The sequence below is a fragment of the Acomys russatus genome, chromosome 16, assembly GCF_903995435.1.
Source record: "Acomys russatus chromosome 16, mAcoRus1.1, whole genome shotgun sequence".
In the NCBI taxonomy this organism is placed as follows: domain Eukaryota; kingdom Metazoa; phylum Chordata; class Mammalia; order Rodentia; family Muridae; genus Acomys; species Acomys russatus.
Window position 1 is genome coordinate 24,845,730 of NC_067152.1, and position 16,719 is coordinate 24,862,448.

The 16,719-nt window shown below is 53.7% G+C and overlaps 1 protein-coding gene across 1 annotated transcript; it reads left to right on the top strand.

Moving 5' to 3' along the window:
* The first annotated feature begins 3,249 nt into the window (after nt 1–3,249).
* Grb7 (growth factor receptor bound protein 7) lies at nt 3,250–11,917 on the top strand. The gene is made up of 15 exons (XM_051158489.1): nt 3,250–3,341; nt 7,358–7,514; nt 7,608–7,758; nt 7,890–8,046; nt 8,164–8,285; nt 8,626–8,703; nt 8,868–9,017; nt 10,051–10,161; nt 10,371–10,469; nt 10,644–10,724; nt 10,819–10,935; nt 11,073–11,133; nt 11,253–11,340; nt 11,444–11,537; nt 11,694–11,917. The coding sequence occupies exons 2-15, from the start codon at nt 7,363–7,365 to the stop codon at nt 11,838–11,840; spliced, it is 1,608 nt and encodes a 535-aa protein (XP_051014446.1). The 5' UTR covers nt 3,250–3,341; nt 7,358–7,362; the 3' UTR covers nt 11,841–11,917.
* The last annotated feature ends 4,802 nt before the right edge of the window (nt 11,918–16,719 follow it).

The following is a 16,719-nucleotide window of genomic DNA, read 5'->3' on the forward strand; positions in this document are numbered from 1 at the left end:
AGTTCAGTTCTAGTTCCAGGTTCAGTTCCCAGCACCTACACAGCGGCTCATAACCATCTCTAACTCTAGTGTCAGGGGGTCTGTTGCTCTCTTCTGGCCTTCCTGGGCACTAGGCAAGAACGTGGTGTACTTAAACCTTACACACAGGCAAACACACACACACATAAATAAAAATAAATAAATCTTAAAAATAAAACCCAGTCAGGCAGTGGTAGCACATGTTTTTTATCTCGGAACTCAGGAGGCAGAGGCAGGCAGGCGGATCGCTGTGAGTTCGAGGCCAGCCTGGTCTACAAAGTGAGTCCAGGACAGCCAAGGCTACACAGAGAAACCTTGTCTCAAAAAACCAAGCCCCGCCCCCAAAAAAAAGAAAGAAAGAAAAACCAATGCAATGCGACAACAAAAACTAGATTTTTATTTGTTTTGTTTTGTTTTCTTTAAGACAGGGAGGTTTCTTTGTGTAGCTTTAGCTGTCCTGGAATTAGCTCTGTAGACCAAGCTGGGCTCAAATTCGCAGAGATCCTCCTAGGTTTTATCCTGTTGTAAGAACATTGTAGAAGGGATGGGATAAACATTGAGATGTAACAAGAATAAATTAATAAAAAAAAATTAAAAAAAAAAAAAAGAACATTGTAGAACAAGGGGCATCACTTCTATTTTAGTGTTGGATATGGTCTTGTGATGGAGTACCTCAGGCTGGTCTTGAACTTTCAATCCTCCTGAGTACTGGGATTACCCATTCAGTTTGTGGTATCTTTTACCCTAAATTCAAATTAGCTTATACATATTTAAAGTTCATTCTCTGTGGGCACTTGCTGCCAAGCTTGGTGGCATGAGTTTAGACCCCTTGAACCCAAGCCGGGTGGTGGCGGCACAGGCCTTTAATCCCAGCGCTTGGGAGGCAGAGGCAGGCAGATTTCTGTGAGTTCGAGGCCAGCCTGGTCTGCAGAGGGAGTTCCAGGACAGGTAGAGCTGTTACAGAGAAACCCAGTCGGCGCAGGCCTTTAATCCCAGCGCTTGGGAGGCAGAGGCAGGTGGATCTCTGAGTTCGAGACCAGCCTGGTCTAAAATCCTCTGAGTGTGCCTTCCCTCCAGCCCAGCCTTCAATACCCTGAGGAGCCACAGTGATCTTTCAAAATGCAGCCCTGCCTGTGTGTCTCCTTGGGCCCAGACACAACCTGTAGGGTCTGGCTTCTGCCCACCACTCCCGCCAAGCTGGACAAACAGGATGGATAGCTTTTCAAAACCTGGTTTGCAAAACAGCCACCCGAGGGCTTGTCCAATACCTTACATTCCTGGGGCTCTGTCTCAGAGATGGCGACTCTGGTGGCTGAGGAGGGGCCGAAGGGTCTGTTTTTTCCATTAGCGGCTTTAGGGACTTGAAGGCTGTGTTCCCTCCTTTTAAGCACTGCAGTAGGTTTTTCTCCACCTCTACCTCCTGCCCAGGCTCACCTGGATGGCCACTCTTCCTGTCCGTCCTGCTCTCTTAGCTCTGCATTCTGTGGTCCCAGCCAGCAGCTGCTTCTGTGCTTGTCCACCCACCCCCCAACCCTCCCCCCCCCCCTGACCTCTGGTTCCCACTCACAGGCAGTTCCTCTCCAGCTTTGTTTTCGCTTCCACTGAAAGGCCTTCCCAGCCTCCCCATGAGTCACTCACCTGGCAAACTTGTCACCTGTCATTTCTTATTTGTATGACTCTTAAAGGTCAATCTCCCTGACTGGGTTGCAGCAGGCCAAGGGCGGGTCTGTTTTTGTTGCTTTGCTGTGTGTATCCAGCACGCAGGCACGGATCTGCTAAGGTGCCTCGGTGGTTGGATTTGAGTAAATCCGTGCTTTCGTTCAAATTGCTTCCTGGTCCCAAGTAGCCTTGTGCCCTTCTTTCTTTCCTACTGTCTTTCTTTTTGTTTGTTTGGTTTTGGTTTTTGTGAGACAGGGTTTCTATGTGTAACAGCCCTGGAGTTGTGGACTCACTTTTTAGACCAGTCTAGCTTTGAACTCAGAGAGATCCGCCTGCCTCAACCTCCCGAGTGCTGGGATTAAGGCATGCGCCACCATGACTGGTTTGTTTATTTGTGGTTTTTTTGGTTTTGTTTTTTCTTTTCTTTTTGAAACAAGGTTTCTCTGTATAGTCTACACTGTCCTGGAACTTGCTGTGTAGACCAGGCTGGCCCCCAACTCACAGAGATCCACCTGCCTCTGCCTCTAGAGCTTAACTGCACGTGCCACCACAACAGGCTTTTCACACTCGTTTTTTTGTTTTGTTTCAAGCTAAAAGTTAAGTCTGTGCTTCCTCAGGGCAGACCCCTTATCAATCCAGTGGCTTGTTTGTTTCCTTCTCTGTCACCCATAGGAAGCTGGGGGGGGGGGGGCTGCTGCCTTTAATCCCCGACCTCTCAGGCTCTCTTCCAGAACTAAGGATGTTTGCTGAGGGCTGAACCAAAAAGCTGGAGGAACTGCTGTAACTGGAGTCTCCTACGCCAGGCCAGGCCGTAATGGTGGCCCGGGTCACCGTGGCCCCTCCCACTAGGCCACCTTTTCACTCCTAGATTTGAAACTGGGAAGGTGACACCCTGGACTTGGCTCGGAAGGGAAGGTATACCTTGGGTATCTCAGCAGGGCCAGAGCAACAGCCTGGGTGACTAGACAGTGGCTGGAGGTCAAAGGGCAGGGCACCTCTTCAGGGTTCCCTCTTCAGCCCAGTGCCCTTTGCCCTAGGGGGTGAGATCCGTACTGAAGCCGGCTCCCCTAGCTTGACCAACGAACAGGCCATCATGGTGGGGGCGGGGGAGGGACGAATGGGAGTGGGCGGGGCCATCTCTGTCTAACAAACAGCCTCCAAACACCCGTCCTCAGGTAGTCAGGATTCTAGAGTTTTCTCTTTCTAGCCTGTTCTCTTTGCCTCTTCTGGCCTCTCCCCAGGCACCTGCTCTCTCTCTCTCTCCCCTGGCACCTGCTGCCCAGTAGGAAGGGCCAGGGCAATCCCAGGCAGTGCTCTGTGAGGAGTCTCCACCCCTCCTCCTGCGCTTCCTTCTCCAGGGCGCCTCTGAGGCCCCGCCCTCACCTGCCCAAGATAATTTTAGTTTCCCTGGGCCTGGAATCTGGATACGCAGGGCTCTCTCTCCATATTCTCCCGCCTCAACACCCAAAGGCTGGATACCCTCCTACCACCTGTAGAGGAGAGAGAAGAGAAGAGAAGAGAAGAGAAGAGAAGAGAAGAGAAGAGAAGAGAAGAGAAGAGAAGAGAAGAGAAAGAATTTGAAATCAAATCCAAGTGTCTGGTATCCCTAGACAGTCCCAGACTTCGGACCCGGTGTCCTGCCCCTTCTGCTGGAGTTCTTTGCGGTAAGCCGACCGAAATCGGTCTCAGACAATCAGTTCCTATCCCCAGCTTCACTGGGGCCTCAGGTTGTGCCCGCCTCGGGCGGATCTGGCCCACTGCCCGGGTAGATGGCGGGGAGGCTGACAGGCTCCCCCCTCCCCACTGAATGTCCTCGCTCCATGAGGTCAGGCCAGAGGCGGAAGGGGGGGAAAGGGGGTGGCGGCGAGAAAGGGGGGGTGGTATTAAGGCCTGGAGTCTTTCTCCCTAAACCGGTGGCCCCAGGCAGGTGTGCCGGCATCCAAAGTCTGGGTAAGGACGTACGCGGGAACTTCATCTTGGGGGTGGGACAGTCAGGTCTTGGTCCCTAAGGAAAAATTCATTCTCCTGCAGCTCTCTGGCGAGTCACTGCGTTTGTTTGGTTTCGTTTGTTTGTTGCTTGGCATCTGAGTCCTTCCCCTTCCTCACCTTCTCCCCCCTCCCGCCCCGCTCCGCTACCCCCCTGCCCCGACCGCCTGGACTTTTCATTTCTCTCCCTCACACTCGCTTATCTCTCTCAGTGAATTGGTGAATGGGAGGTAAGGTCTCTCAGTCACATTCCTGAAATCTGGGCTTTCCTGCTAAAATGGATTCTTCCTACCCAAGGCCAGGTAGTAGGGTGTGTGTGTGTGTGTGTGTGTGTGTGTGTGTGTGTGTGTGTGTGTGTGTGTGTGTGTGTGTGTGTGTGTGTGTGTGTGTGTGTGTGTGTGTGTGTGTGTGTGTGTGTGTGTGTGGGTGTGTGTGGTGTGTGTGTGTGTGTGTGTGTGTGTGTGTGTGTCCTGCTAAAACGGATTCTTCCTACCCAAGGCCGTGTGTGTGTGTGTGTGTGTGTGTGTGTGTGTTTTCCTGCTAAAACGGATTCTTCCTACCCAAGGCCGTGTGTGTGTGTGTGTGTGTGTGTGTGTGTGTGTGTGTGTGTGTGTTCCTGCTAAAACGGATTCTTCCTACCCAAGGCTGGTTAGGGTGTGTGTGTGTGTGTTCCTGCTAAAACGGATTCTTCCTACCCAAGGCCAGTTAGTGTGTGTGTGTGTGTGTGTGTGTGTGTGTGTGTGTGTGTGTGTGTTTTGCCTTTCACTACCTTGCTGAACTCAGTTTACTACTGAGGTTTCCTTTTGGAGGGTTCCCACTCGGTTTTTTCCATCTTGTAGTCCCACCTCAGAAGTACAACCCCCGCCCCCAGTGGGCTGAGGAACCCTCCCGGCTGGCTGCAGATGTAAGCGGACAAAGAAAATTGGAGGGGTGGGTGCTATGAGAAGGGGCTGGAAGGGAGTGTGTGGCAGGCACGTGGGCCTGTCCGAGGCTGAAGCTGGGCAAACATCGAGGGCCAGGTCTGGGTCTACATGGCAGGATGGGGACAGAGTGCACCTGAGCCAGATGCTGGGATTTTCAACCATTTCTGCCCAGGCAGTGCTTTCTGGGTCATGAGTTTGCCTAGCTTGGACTCTGCTCTCCCCCTAAAATGTGGTGTGTGTGTGTGTGTGTGTGTGTGTGTGTGTGTGTGTGTGTGTGTGTGTGTGTGTTACACTTTCCCGAAGGCAAAATAATGATTAACTCTACTGGGAACTCGAACATTCTTCTGAAATTAAACATTAAAAGACTTGTCCCCCCCCCCCCCCCCCCCCTTTAATTCCACTGGGTGTTTTTTTCCTGTAGAGTGGGCGGAGCATCAACTTCGGGTCAACTAAGGGTTTCCCCCTCACCTGGTCCAGGCACCCTTGAAAGGTTAGGCCCCCCTCTTCTCTCTCCAAGTCCTGATGGAGGTTGCTTTGGTGTACTTGACCAGAACCTCATCTCAGGCTGCCCAGGCCACAACCCCTCCCCTAACGTGGGAAGAGTGGATGGTGGCCTTGTTTGCTGTGGGCCCCAAACTCGCCCTCGGGGCTCTCTAGGTGGGGCAAGATTCAGGAAGTAAACAAGGCAGCAGGAAGGGTAGGAGAGCGGGTGGGGCTGGAGCTGCTGGGGCTGGAGAGCCCGTGGCCCAGCTGAGAGGACAAGTTGGTTGGGAGACCAGTTTCTCCAAGGGAAGTTTGCTTAGACCCTAGTTTGAACGTATCAGATCTCTTGGGCAGGGGCTGCTCTCTAGTGCTGCCCATCTGGAGGATAGGGTGGAGGGTTCTGGAAACTAACCCTAGTTTAGTCTGCACCTGGGCTTCTGACATCAGACTGTAATCGGACTTGAATCTACTTCCCCTCCCTTCTAAACACCTGTCCTGCCTGGTGTTGTTTTCTCACTTTGAGGGCAGGCCACCCTTGCAGACCCTCCTTCCTGACCCTGTCTCTCTCTTGAGAGGTTAGGGGCCTTCAAGTGGGTGGCGGTGCTGATGTCCCTTGCTTGTGTCTTGGGGATGCTGTGTCAGGTGTGCCTTGCTTGCTCTACTTGGCTCTCCTGGGCAGTGCTTTGCTATGTGCGCCTACCTGTCCTCTTGGGTACTTTTAACTCCACTCCTGCCTAGTGGTACCCCTCAGGTCAGGAACACCCAGAATGTGGTCAGAGACCCTTCTCCACAGAACAATACTCAGAAGTCCCCAGGGCCAGATGCATCCATCATCATCCATCCTGGGGGTAGTTAACAGTAAAGAGAGTCTTTAGTTCTAGACCCAGAGTAGGCGGAGCTGCTTGCATATCACCAGGAGGTGGGCTCCAGTCCAGTAGGATCCAGGCCGGGCGTTTCCTCTCTCCTTCCTGAGCTATGATGGGCAGAGTGATGGTTGTGGACTAGAGGTGGGCAGGTGATTATTCCCACCTGGGCTGGACACTGGCCAAGGGTGGGGAGGGTGATGTCAGAGGAGTCTCAGGCGGCCCCTCCCCACATCTTCATCTTTCCCCAGCCCGCACCCCGTGTTCCCAGACTACCTGTAGGCTGGGGAGTCAGGAGATGGAGAGCAGAGGCAGGTTGTTTGTCTTCCTTCTCAGCCAGGAAGTCTTGTGGATGAGTCAAGGTTGAATGAAGAGCCTGGGGCATAGCTGTCCTGCCCCGCCCTGACTCACCTGTCCCCCCCCCCCCCCCCCCCCAATCCCTGCACGCAGTCACAGAAGGGTCAGTGTTTGTCCTATCCTGGTGGAGGGAACCTCACAGTCCCAGTGCAGTGTCTGGAGAACAGAGATGTGGCTACTGGGATTGGCATTTTGTCTGAGCCCTTTCAGGCTCAGCACCAACGGGCTTCCTGGTTCCTACAGAGACGGGCCTGGAACTCCCCTCACCCGCCCCCTGCCCCAAGATGTCTTTGCCTGGTCTCTCCTGCCCTTACTTGTCCTAGCTTCTCTGCACCCGTGGGCGCTAAGGCATAGGTGAGACTCTAGTGTGCGTGCCAAGTGCTTTCAGACCAGAGAAAGGGAGATGGCAGGTGCACAGTAATGGGGGCAGAGTTCCCAGCACAAGGCTGAGTGTAGTAAGTCCAAGAGGACTTCTCATACGTAGGGCACGGCTTTAGCATTGAGGCTTCTGACGGAGGTTGAGCAAGGTTGAGGGGAGCCTGGAAAGGCACACAGAGTTTTGTGGCTGCTGGGGTAAGAGCCCCCAAGCTAGGCCTTCTGCTCTCATCCCCCAACGTGAGGTCATTCTCCAGCTCTCCTGATTTCTGCCCTTCCCCACCACCTTTCTCTCCGGGTATCACTCATCACTCGGCCAGGTGTTACCACAACAGGCTTGGCAACTGCATCTGGCAACAAGGTGCCAGGACAAAGTGCCGGCAAAATCTGGGGCAGAGCCCAAAAGAACGAGCAGCCTTTGCCCTAAACTGGTGGCTAGGGGCATGTGGTACGGAGCCTGCCCGTTCCAGCCCCTGAGCTGCTTTCGCTGGACGCAGAGCACCAGCATTGGAGTCCCAAGCAGCAGGCTGACAGGCCCTGAGTACGCGCATGTGCACTTCCTTCCCAGGATCTCAGCGTCTCTTTCTATAAAGTGGGCATGTGTGGTTGGTTCTCTGAGGGTTCAGAGCAAGCTGCAGTTTGAAGGGATCAGTGGCAGCACATGACGTCAGCAGGTCTGCATTTTCTTCTTAGGTGCCATGGAGCTGGATCTAAGCCCACCTCATCTCAGCAGCTCCCCAGAAGATGTGTGCCCAGGTCCTGGGACCCCTCCTGAGACTCCTCCACCCCCTGATAACCCTCCGCCAGGGGATGTGAAGCGATCCCAGCCTTTGTCCATTCCAGACAGCAGGTAGGATGGGGCAGTGGGGTTGCATTGGTAGAGAGGCCTGGGAACAGCGCTGGCTAACACGCAGGGCCTTCTGTCCCTCACTCTTTGCCACAGGAAACTTCGAGAAGAGGAGCTTCAGGCAACTTCTCTACCCTCCATCCCCAACCCGTTCCCCGAGCTCTGCAGCCCACCTTCACAGAAACCCATTCTTGGGGGTTCCTCTAGCACCAGAGGCTTGCTTTCTCCAGACTCCAGCCGCCTCCATGTAAGTTGTTTTGGAAGGGATGAGGGGAGGGCTGCTCCAGGGCCTCTTTGGTGTAGGTGGGGTATCTTGGTCCCTGAGGACAAGTCAGACAGTAGAATCACCCCAAGTCACCTGCAGTTCCTGGGGTACAGGTGGTGAAGGTGTACAGCGAGGATGGGGCCTGCCGGTCTGTGGAGGTGGCAGCAGGCGCCACAGCTCGCCATGTGTGTGAAATGCTGGTGCAGCGAGCTCACGCCCTGAGCGACGAGAGCTGGGGCCTGGTGGAGTGCCACCCTTACCTAGCACTGGGTGAGTTGGGGTACAAGGAGCTGTGGGGCCATGTCTTACATCTTGGGGCCGATAGGTGGCTCATCCATGAGGCTTAGTTCATCCCTACCAACCCTGGCTTTTCACCCCTGATCGCAGAGCGGGGTTTGGAGGACCATGAGTTCGTGGTGGAAGTGCAGGAGGCTTGGCCTGTTGGTGGAGACAGCCGCTTCGTCTTCCGTAAAAACTTCGCCAAGTATGAGCTGTTCAAGAGCCCCCCAGTGAGTGTGTGTGAGAAGTTGGGTGCATACACACACACATACACACACACCACACACGTGCATACACACACCACACACACACCACACATGCACACACACACACCACACATGCACACACACACCACACATGCACACACACACACCACACATGCACACACATACACCCCACCACCATACACACACATACACACACATCACACACACACACACACACCACATATGCACACACATGCGCGCGCAAACACATGCACACACGTATATATATGCAGGTGCGCGCGCGCGCCCTCTGGACACCCAGCCTGGACTCTTGAGCCTGATTTCTGACTCCTTTCTTCCCTAGCACACCCTGTTTCCAGAAAAGATGGTTTCCAGTTGTCTGGATGCACAAACAGGCATATCCCATGAAGACCTCATCCAGGTGAGGCCATCCCGTGTTCTGCTCGTCGCTGCCATGTGCAATCCGTGTGTTTGTCAGCGTCTCCCTTCACCATGGTGACCTTGCCTGTAAAATGGTGACAGTCACCACCTCCAGCGGCCTGAGAGGAGGCTGTCGTTTCACCTTCTGCTCACATCTGTCCTCAGAACTTCCTGAATGCTGGCAGCTTCCCCGAGATCCAGGGCTTCCTGCAGCTGCGGGCGTCAGGCCGGGGGTCAGGTCGAAAGCTTTGGAAAAGATTCTTCTGCTTTCTCCGTCGATCTGGCCTCTATTACTCCACCAAGGGCACCTCCAAGGTGAGGTCTTGAGGGGTCTGCTCTAGCCTGTCATGGACATCTTTCTCAAAGGTACTCCTAGACCCTTCTGCTCCTGGGCCAGGGCGTCCTCAGCTGCTCTTCCTTCCCCTCGGGCTGGCTGTCTCCAAGCCATGCCTGCACCTTTCTACCCCAACCCTTTTGGCTCACCTACCCCAGGAGTAGCAGTGGAAAAGATGGGTGACTTGAATCAGCCTCTGTGTGTGTGTGTGTGTGTGCGCGCGCACACCTGTGTGTATGCCACTGTGTGTGTATGTTTATGAGTGTATGTGTCTGTGTATGTCTGTGTGTGTATGAGTGTGTGCCTCTGTGCCTCTGTGTGTGCATGTTGTGAGTGTGTACGTCTGTGTGTGTATGAGTCTTTGCCTGTGTGAATGTGTCTCTTGTGTGTCTCTGTGTGTGCCTCTGTATGTGTATGTTGTGAGTGTATGTGTCTGTGTATGAGGGTGTGTCTATGTGAATGTGTCTCTGTGTATCTCTGTGTGCCTCTGTATGTGTCTTTGTGTGTGTCAGTGTATGTTGGTGTGTCTCTGTATGTCTATGTGTGTGTCTGTGTGCCTCTGCGTGTGTATGCTTGTGAGTGTATATGTCTCTGTGTGGGCCTGTGTGTACCTGTGAGTGCCTCTGTGTGTGTGTGTGTGTATGTGTGTGTCTGTGTATGCATGAATGTCAGCAGTCTGCCTCAAGCGGGCCTCCTCAGAAACTGTCTACCTTGTTTTTTAAGACAGGTCCCTGTTGGGACCTAGGACTCAGATTGGGCTAGGCTGACTGTCCCCACACTGGGATTAGAAATGTACAGCATTACATCTAGCTCATTAGGGGGGCGCTCGGGATGTCACTCAGGTCCTCATGCCTGCCCAGCAGGCACTTCACCAACTGAGCTGTCTCCTCAGCCTCTATTTGCTGTGTGACCATGGGTCACCTTGCCTCTCTCTGGTCCTGAAATCTCCGTACTTACTGGGACACCAATATGGAGATGGGATTGTACCAAGTCCTACTTTCTCATGCTGCCCAGGACCCGAGGCACCTACAGTACGTGGCAGATGTGAGCGAGTCCAATGCGTATGTGGTGACCCAGGGCCGGAAGCTGTATGGAATGCCTACTGACTTCGGCTTCTGTGTCAAGGTGAGGGCTGTGGCCTGGCCTGGGCTGAGGGAGAGTGAGAGCTACCCAGGTTCAAGCATCTTACCTGTGGCTATTGAATGGCATCTTGGGGAACGCACCCTCTTCTTCTCCATCTACCTCGCCCCTTTGGATAGTCCTTGGGTCCTTCCCTGCCCCGTGGCAACTGGGCACAGAAGGAAAAAGAGGACAGCCCACTTCCTCTTCCTCAGCCCAACAAGCTTCGAAATGGCCACAAGGGACTCCACATCTTCTGCAGCGATGACGAGCAGAGCCGGACCTGCTGGCTGGCTGCCTTCCGGCTCTTCAAGGTGAGCCCCCTGGAGTGGCAAGGAGATGGCCTTGCCTGAGCGAGGGGATATAGCGCTGCCTTTAGGAAGTCTTTCCAGTGAAGACTTCACCGTAGCCCGGCCTGAGGGATGCCGTGCCCATCTCCTAGGTTCTCCTGACCGCAAACCTTTTTTTATTTTGTTCTCTGCCTCCAGTACGGGGTGCAGCTGTATAAGAATTTTCAGCAAGTCCAGTCTCGTCACCTACGCCTATCCCATTTGGGGTCTTCGCCCTTGGTGAGTGTTCTCAGGGGTACTGGGAGGGGTGGGCATGCAGACGCAGGGCTGCTGTTTTGACCCCCCTCCCCTCCACATTCTGTCCTCTCTCCAGAGGAGCGTCTCCGATAATACCCTGGTGGCCATGGACTTCTCTGGCCGTGCTGGCCGTGTCATTGAGAACCCCCGGGAAGCTCTGAGCGCTGCCATGGAGGAAGCCCAGGCCTGGAGGGTAAGGGCCTGTGTGCATCTGTGAGACTCGTGGTACCGGCTCCCAATGGCCTTCATGGAGTGGGACCAAGGAAGAGGGTTTGGGGAGGTGGTGGTTGCCCATGGCATCCTGACTCCCATGTCATCTCCTTCTTGCAGAAGAAGACAAACCACCGTCTCAGCCTGCCCACCCCATGCTCTGGCTCCAGCCTCAGTGCAGGTGGGTGGTGGTCTGGAGTCCCCAGGGTGGGCTTCGTTGCTTGGGGTCGGAGGGTGGGGTGGGGTGGGGGAGGGGGTCCCTTCCCTGAATGACCAGCATCTCTTCCCCTCCAACCCTAGCCATCCACCGCACCCAGCCCTGGTTCCACGGACGCATCTCCCGGGAAGAAAGCCAGCGGCTAATCAGACAGCAGGGCCTGGTGGATGGGTAAAGGGGCTGAGCTGGGTGGAGTAACAGATCTGGGGACCAATGAGGTACTAGGGCAGGTGCAACTGGGATCCCTGGTAACGCTGCTTTGTCTCCCCCAAAGTGTATTCCTGGTCCGGGAGAGCCAGCGGAACCCACAGGGCTTTGTTCTGTCTCTGTGTCACCTGCAGAAAGTCAAGCATTATCTCATCCTACCGGCGAGTAACTCCCCTACTCCTGATTTGTAGATGGGATACATGGCCCAAAGCCCCACTATGCACCTCCTTTCTCTCTATATAAGAAATGGGGCGGGGGGCCCAGGCTGCTCCTCTGCTCCGGACTGCTCCCTGACCTGCCTTTTGGCCACACCACAGAGTGAAGATGAGGGCTGTCTCTACTTCAGCATGGATGATGGCCAGACCCGCTTCACAGACCTTCTGCAGCTGGTGGAATTCCACCAGCTGAACCGAGGCATCCTGCCCTGCTTGCTGCGCCATTGCTGTGCCCGTGTGGCCCTCTGAAACCACAGGAGCCACGAAAGCCCATGGGGCTGCCCGCCACCCTTCTGTTCAGTGGACTTGGTGCAGGTGGACGGGATGATAAGTAGTTGAAGAGCTCCCCCCCCCCACTTTATCCTGTTTGTTTTACCTCCCTCAGGTAACAAAACATCTCGCAGCCCTGTCCATCCCTGACTCCTGTCCCTGAGGGAGGCATTGTGGTCCTCTCCCCTTTGCGGAGCGCTTTGCGGAGCACTCCTGAGACACTGTTCCAGTGAGGGGCATTATGGGAGGAGGAGGGGCAGCCCGGGTAGACTCATGCCCCGCCCACACTCTGTTCAGACTGAGAGGCCAGTTGATCTGTTCTGTTTTATACTAGTGACAATAAAGATTATTTTTTGATATACCCATGAGTTCTATCTGGCAACAGCTGACGACAAGAGAAGAGGCAGAGGCGAAGGCCTTGGTGAACCGGAATGTGCCCTGAGTACTTTCAAACCTCACTGTGCACCCTGACACAGCCAGGATGAATGAATGATGGGCAACAAAGGACTGTGCTCTTCTTTCATTCTTTTTTACGGGGTTTCTCTGTGTAACCCTGGCTGTCCTGAACTCACTTTGTAGACCAGGCTGGCCTCAAACTCACAGAGATCCACCTGCCTCTGCCTCCCAAGTGCTGGGATTAAAGGCATGCTCTACCACAGCCTGGCTCTCTTTCATTCTTAAAAAACAAAAACAAAAAAATATTATTTTTTAATCTTATTTATAAATCTTATTTTTAAATTAGGTGTAGGTCTGTGATTATATGACTATGTGCCTGTGTGAGTGCAAGTGCTCAAGGAGGCCAGAAGGTGGCGCTGGATCCCTTGAAATTGTAGTTTCAGACCCCTAACAGCTGTGTGATGTGCATGGTATAACCAAACTCGGGACCTCTGCAGGAGCAGTACATGCCTTTAATCACTGGGCTATCTCTTCAGGCCGAAAGGGACTGGGATTTTCTGACAGAGCCTAGATCTTTTTTTTTTTTTTTTTTTTAATTATGTATTTATTACATATACACCGTTCTACCTGCACATAACTCCTGCAGGCCAGCAGAGGGCACCAGATCTCATTATGGATGGTTGTCAACCATCATGTGGTTGCTGGGAATTGAACTCAGGACCTCTGGAAGAGCAGCCAGGGCTCCTATCCTCTGAGCCATCTCTCCAGCCCCCCAGGAGCCTAGATCTAACAGAGCTTGGGAACTGCAGACTAGCCGGATGCGGTGGTACACAAGCCAGATGTGGTGGAATTAACACTTGGGCAGCGGCACAGGCTATATGAGACACCCCCCCACCCCTCACCCCATCTCACCGCCTCCCTTCCCCTCCCCCCCCCCCACAAACAAAAAGGAAATGAGTCAACAGTCTCAGACTAGTTGGTGGGCAGCGGGTCCTGACAGACTGACAAACACCAATGCGGAGACAATGTCCTCACTTCCCACAAGCCTCTGTGTCTTACACCAACCTCTCCTCCTCCTTCCCAGGCCCTAGATCTAGATCTGCTTTCTGTCCTTTCATAGTCTCCCTCACCAGGAAAGTCCAAGAGGGGATGGGGGAGCTTCTCTCTCCAGCCCAGCTTCAGCTTCCAGATAGATTTGTACAAAGTGCGGCCTCACCCTCTGCTCGAGCAGGCTGCCTTTCTTCCTGAGTTTCCTGCTTTCACCTAACCCAGTGGGAGCTTTATAATAAGTGTACCCACCTGCACCTCCTGCTGGAACTGTATGTAGAGACACACCTTTCTAAAATGTGAACCCCAAAAAGGACCGAACTTGACTCTGATTCCATGGATTTAAAACAGGTTTACCAGAAATACAAGGGCTAGAGGGACACATAGGGACAGTTACCGAAATCTGGCCTGGGAAACTACAGAAGGGATCTCTTGGTTTCTACTTCAACAACAACAGAAATAACAAGAAAAGCAAAGCTGAGGAATCTATGGATTCTAAGAAATCTAGACGTGACAGCCAAATGATTCAAATCCAAACTCACTGTAAAAATACATTGATGAGCACTTGGGGGACATTTTTACTCTAAAGATATTAGAGAACATACTTAAAATGATAAGTTATTATGGTAATGGCATGATAGCTCTTTATTTATTTATTTATATTTTTCTGAGACAGAGTTTCTCTATGTATCCCTGGTTGTCCTGGAACTCGCTTTATGGACCAGGCTGGCCTCGAACTCACAGAGATCCCAAGCAAGTCTGAGCTACTTGGAGAAAGACTATCTCAATTAACATAAAACAACGGGGGGGGGGGGCGGGCAAGTCTGGTTTGAAGTACCACAGGAGAGATGACAGGATGCCTTGATCTTCCCAAGACACAGTCTCTATGTGTATTCCTGGCTAGGCTGAAATTTGCTCTGTAGACCAGGCTGACTGGCCTGGAACTCAGAGATGCACCTGCCTCTGTGGACACCTCCCACCATCCCCCCAAAACGTGTCACCATGCCCCAATTGGCTTTATTCCTTAAAAGATCCAGACTGGTTGATGCCCTCGCTACTTCAGAAAGTTTTCACAGCTTTAAAAAACAAAACAAAACAAAACAAACAAACAAACAAAAAAACCAGAGATCCTTTCTAAACCTTTGAGACTGACTTAGCACTAGGTAAGGAAAAAACAGTTCCTTGGCCAGCCACATCACTGTCCTTGTTCAAGTGCTAGCTCTAGGGTGAACTGGGAGGGCAGGACAGTAGGGCAACTGGTTCTGAGTGCCAGGTCTGTGCACATCCTGCCCCCCTTCCCTGCTGGCTTCTGAAAAGACTTTCTTCTGCAGCCTTGGTCTCTCTGCAGTGAGGTTGGCCTGAGGTGACCTCAAAGGTCCAGGCACTTCAAGGAGCACTTAGGCCAAGTCCAGCAAGCACTGGACAACATCCCACTTGGCTAAAGCCAGGCTAGGGAGCTTAGAGCCAGGCCTGACAAAAAGAGGCAGAGACTCCTTTCACACTCCAGCCTGCTGCTGCTTGCTGGCACCTCCCCTGCAGAGCTCGCTGTAGCCCAGATACTGGAAGGTGGCTGAACACCTCACGGCTTTTCTGCAGGACTTGAGCCAAAGAGCCATTGCCTTTCCCAGCTGGCCACTGGCCACAGCCTCCAGAACTATCCCTTCTCCTGGCTGCTCCTCAGGCTTGGAACTGGGAGTGTACTGTCCATGGATGCCCAAAGCCACTCCTGAAGTATTCATGCCAAGGTCCTAGGAAAGGGGCCAAGATGAGTCACCTTTTAAGCATGTCAGAGGACTTAGGCTGCCCCAAAGGAAAACCCCGGAGTCTCCTCAGCACCTGAGGTACTGGACAGAAGAGCATGTCCCTTCTATGTCAACCAGCCAGTCAGAATCTCTGAGACCAACCTGGGAGTGACCCACCCGGGGTCACAGACAAAGTTCGAACCGCCAGCCCAGGCTGCAGATGGTAGATGCCAATTTTTCCTGCCCTGGGGGAGGAACTGGAGGGCTAGGGTTCTAATGAATGGCATCTGCCACTGGTAGGAGGAGAGAGCCTTTTCCTGCAAGCTGTCCTCTGACAGCCACTGCATGGCATGTGGTGCACAAATGAAAAAACACGAGGGATTTCAAAGTGGCTCAGAGGCAAGGGTATCTATCAGTGATGGAAACGGCCTTGTGATTGGAGTTTGAGGGAAAGCTGTGTGGGATGTGCTGCAGGCACACCACGCACATGTGATTACAGAAAGCTTGCTTGTACATCCTTTAATTTGCCAGTTTCTTTCTTTCTTTCTTTTTTCTTTTTGTTTTCCTGGTTTTTTTGAGACAGGGTTTCTCAGTGTAGCTTTGGGTGTTGGGACTCTCTTTGTAGACCAGGCTGGCTTAAAACTCATAGAGATCCACCTGCCTCTGCCTCCTGAGAGCTGAGATTAAAGGCGTGCGCCAGCATGCCTGGCTCAAATTGCCGTCTAAGGCCACATCTTCCAGCATGTGGCAGAACCCCCTCCCCTTCCTTCTGGGTACCTGCCCACTTTCTCCCAAAGGATTCCAGCATATTCAGCCTTGCCTACTCTGGTCTACCTGGCTCTCTAACGGCCATCGGTCTGTATATAGGTTCCACAGTTTTGGGTTCCCTCTGCCCAAGTCGTGGAGGAATGAACTTGGTAGCTGCCCCGCCCCCCCATCCCCCCCCCCCCGCCACCACCCATCCTCCCACCCCCCGCCACCACCACCCCGTACGAGGGGGAGGTGAAGGGACCTTGAGTGGGTTTAGTGGATAAAGGAGAGGCTCCAGACTAGTGAGACCAAGTTGGGGTCGGAGAGTGAATGCAATCGGGCTCTCGCCCCACAGATATGTGCAAGGTGATCGGGCGCCCACGCTGCCCTTCTGCCGCCTACTCGACGTGCAAGAGGATGCAATTGCTGACAGCCTGACGCTCTTTGAACGTTGCAGGTCGAGGAGGACCCAAATACGTTCTTCCGTCCCCGGATCTTCCGTAGGGTCTAGCGTGACGTCACAGTCACGAATCCTTGCCCGCGCAGCACCATGCCAGCAGGTGCGCGCAGCGACCTGGTGTTGGCGCTCTGCGGGTCCTTGCGAGTTCCAGGGCTAGTCCAGTCACGCGGCTGCAGTGCCACCCAGCGGCCATCCCTGGAACTGTGGGCGTCGCCTCCCGAGGTTCCCCAGTTGCCTGGGGCGCACTTCCCCTGCCCCTCCTCGGTTTCAAAGCTGCGTGGTGGAGCAGGGAGCTCCTATCTTGCTGCTGTGCCCGGAAGGGTGGGGCGCGGCGCAGCGGCAGCGCTGATCTGTGACCCTGGCAGTTTCACTTCTGGATCTCGCTCTGCTGGGGCTAGGAGAGAAGGACCTGGGTGGGGGCGACAAGGGCGGTACCTGCGGGCAGGAGGGGTCTAGTGCTCGG

Coding starts and splice junctions, on each gene's coding strand:
- Grb7 (XM_051158489.1), top strand. CDS start 7,363: ATGGAGCTGGATCTAAGCCCACCTCATCTCAGCAGCTCCCCAGAAGAT. Junction 10,470..10,643: donor CTGCCTTCCGGCTCTTCAAG/GTGAGCCCCCTG, acceptor CTCTGCCTCCAG/TACGGGGTGCAGCTGTATAA. Junction 11,538..11,693: donor AGCATTATCTCATCCTACCG/GCGAGTAACTCC, acceptor GCCACACCACAG/AGTGAAGATGAGGGCTGTCT.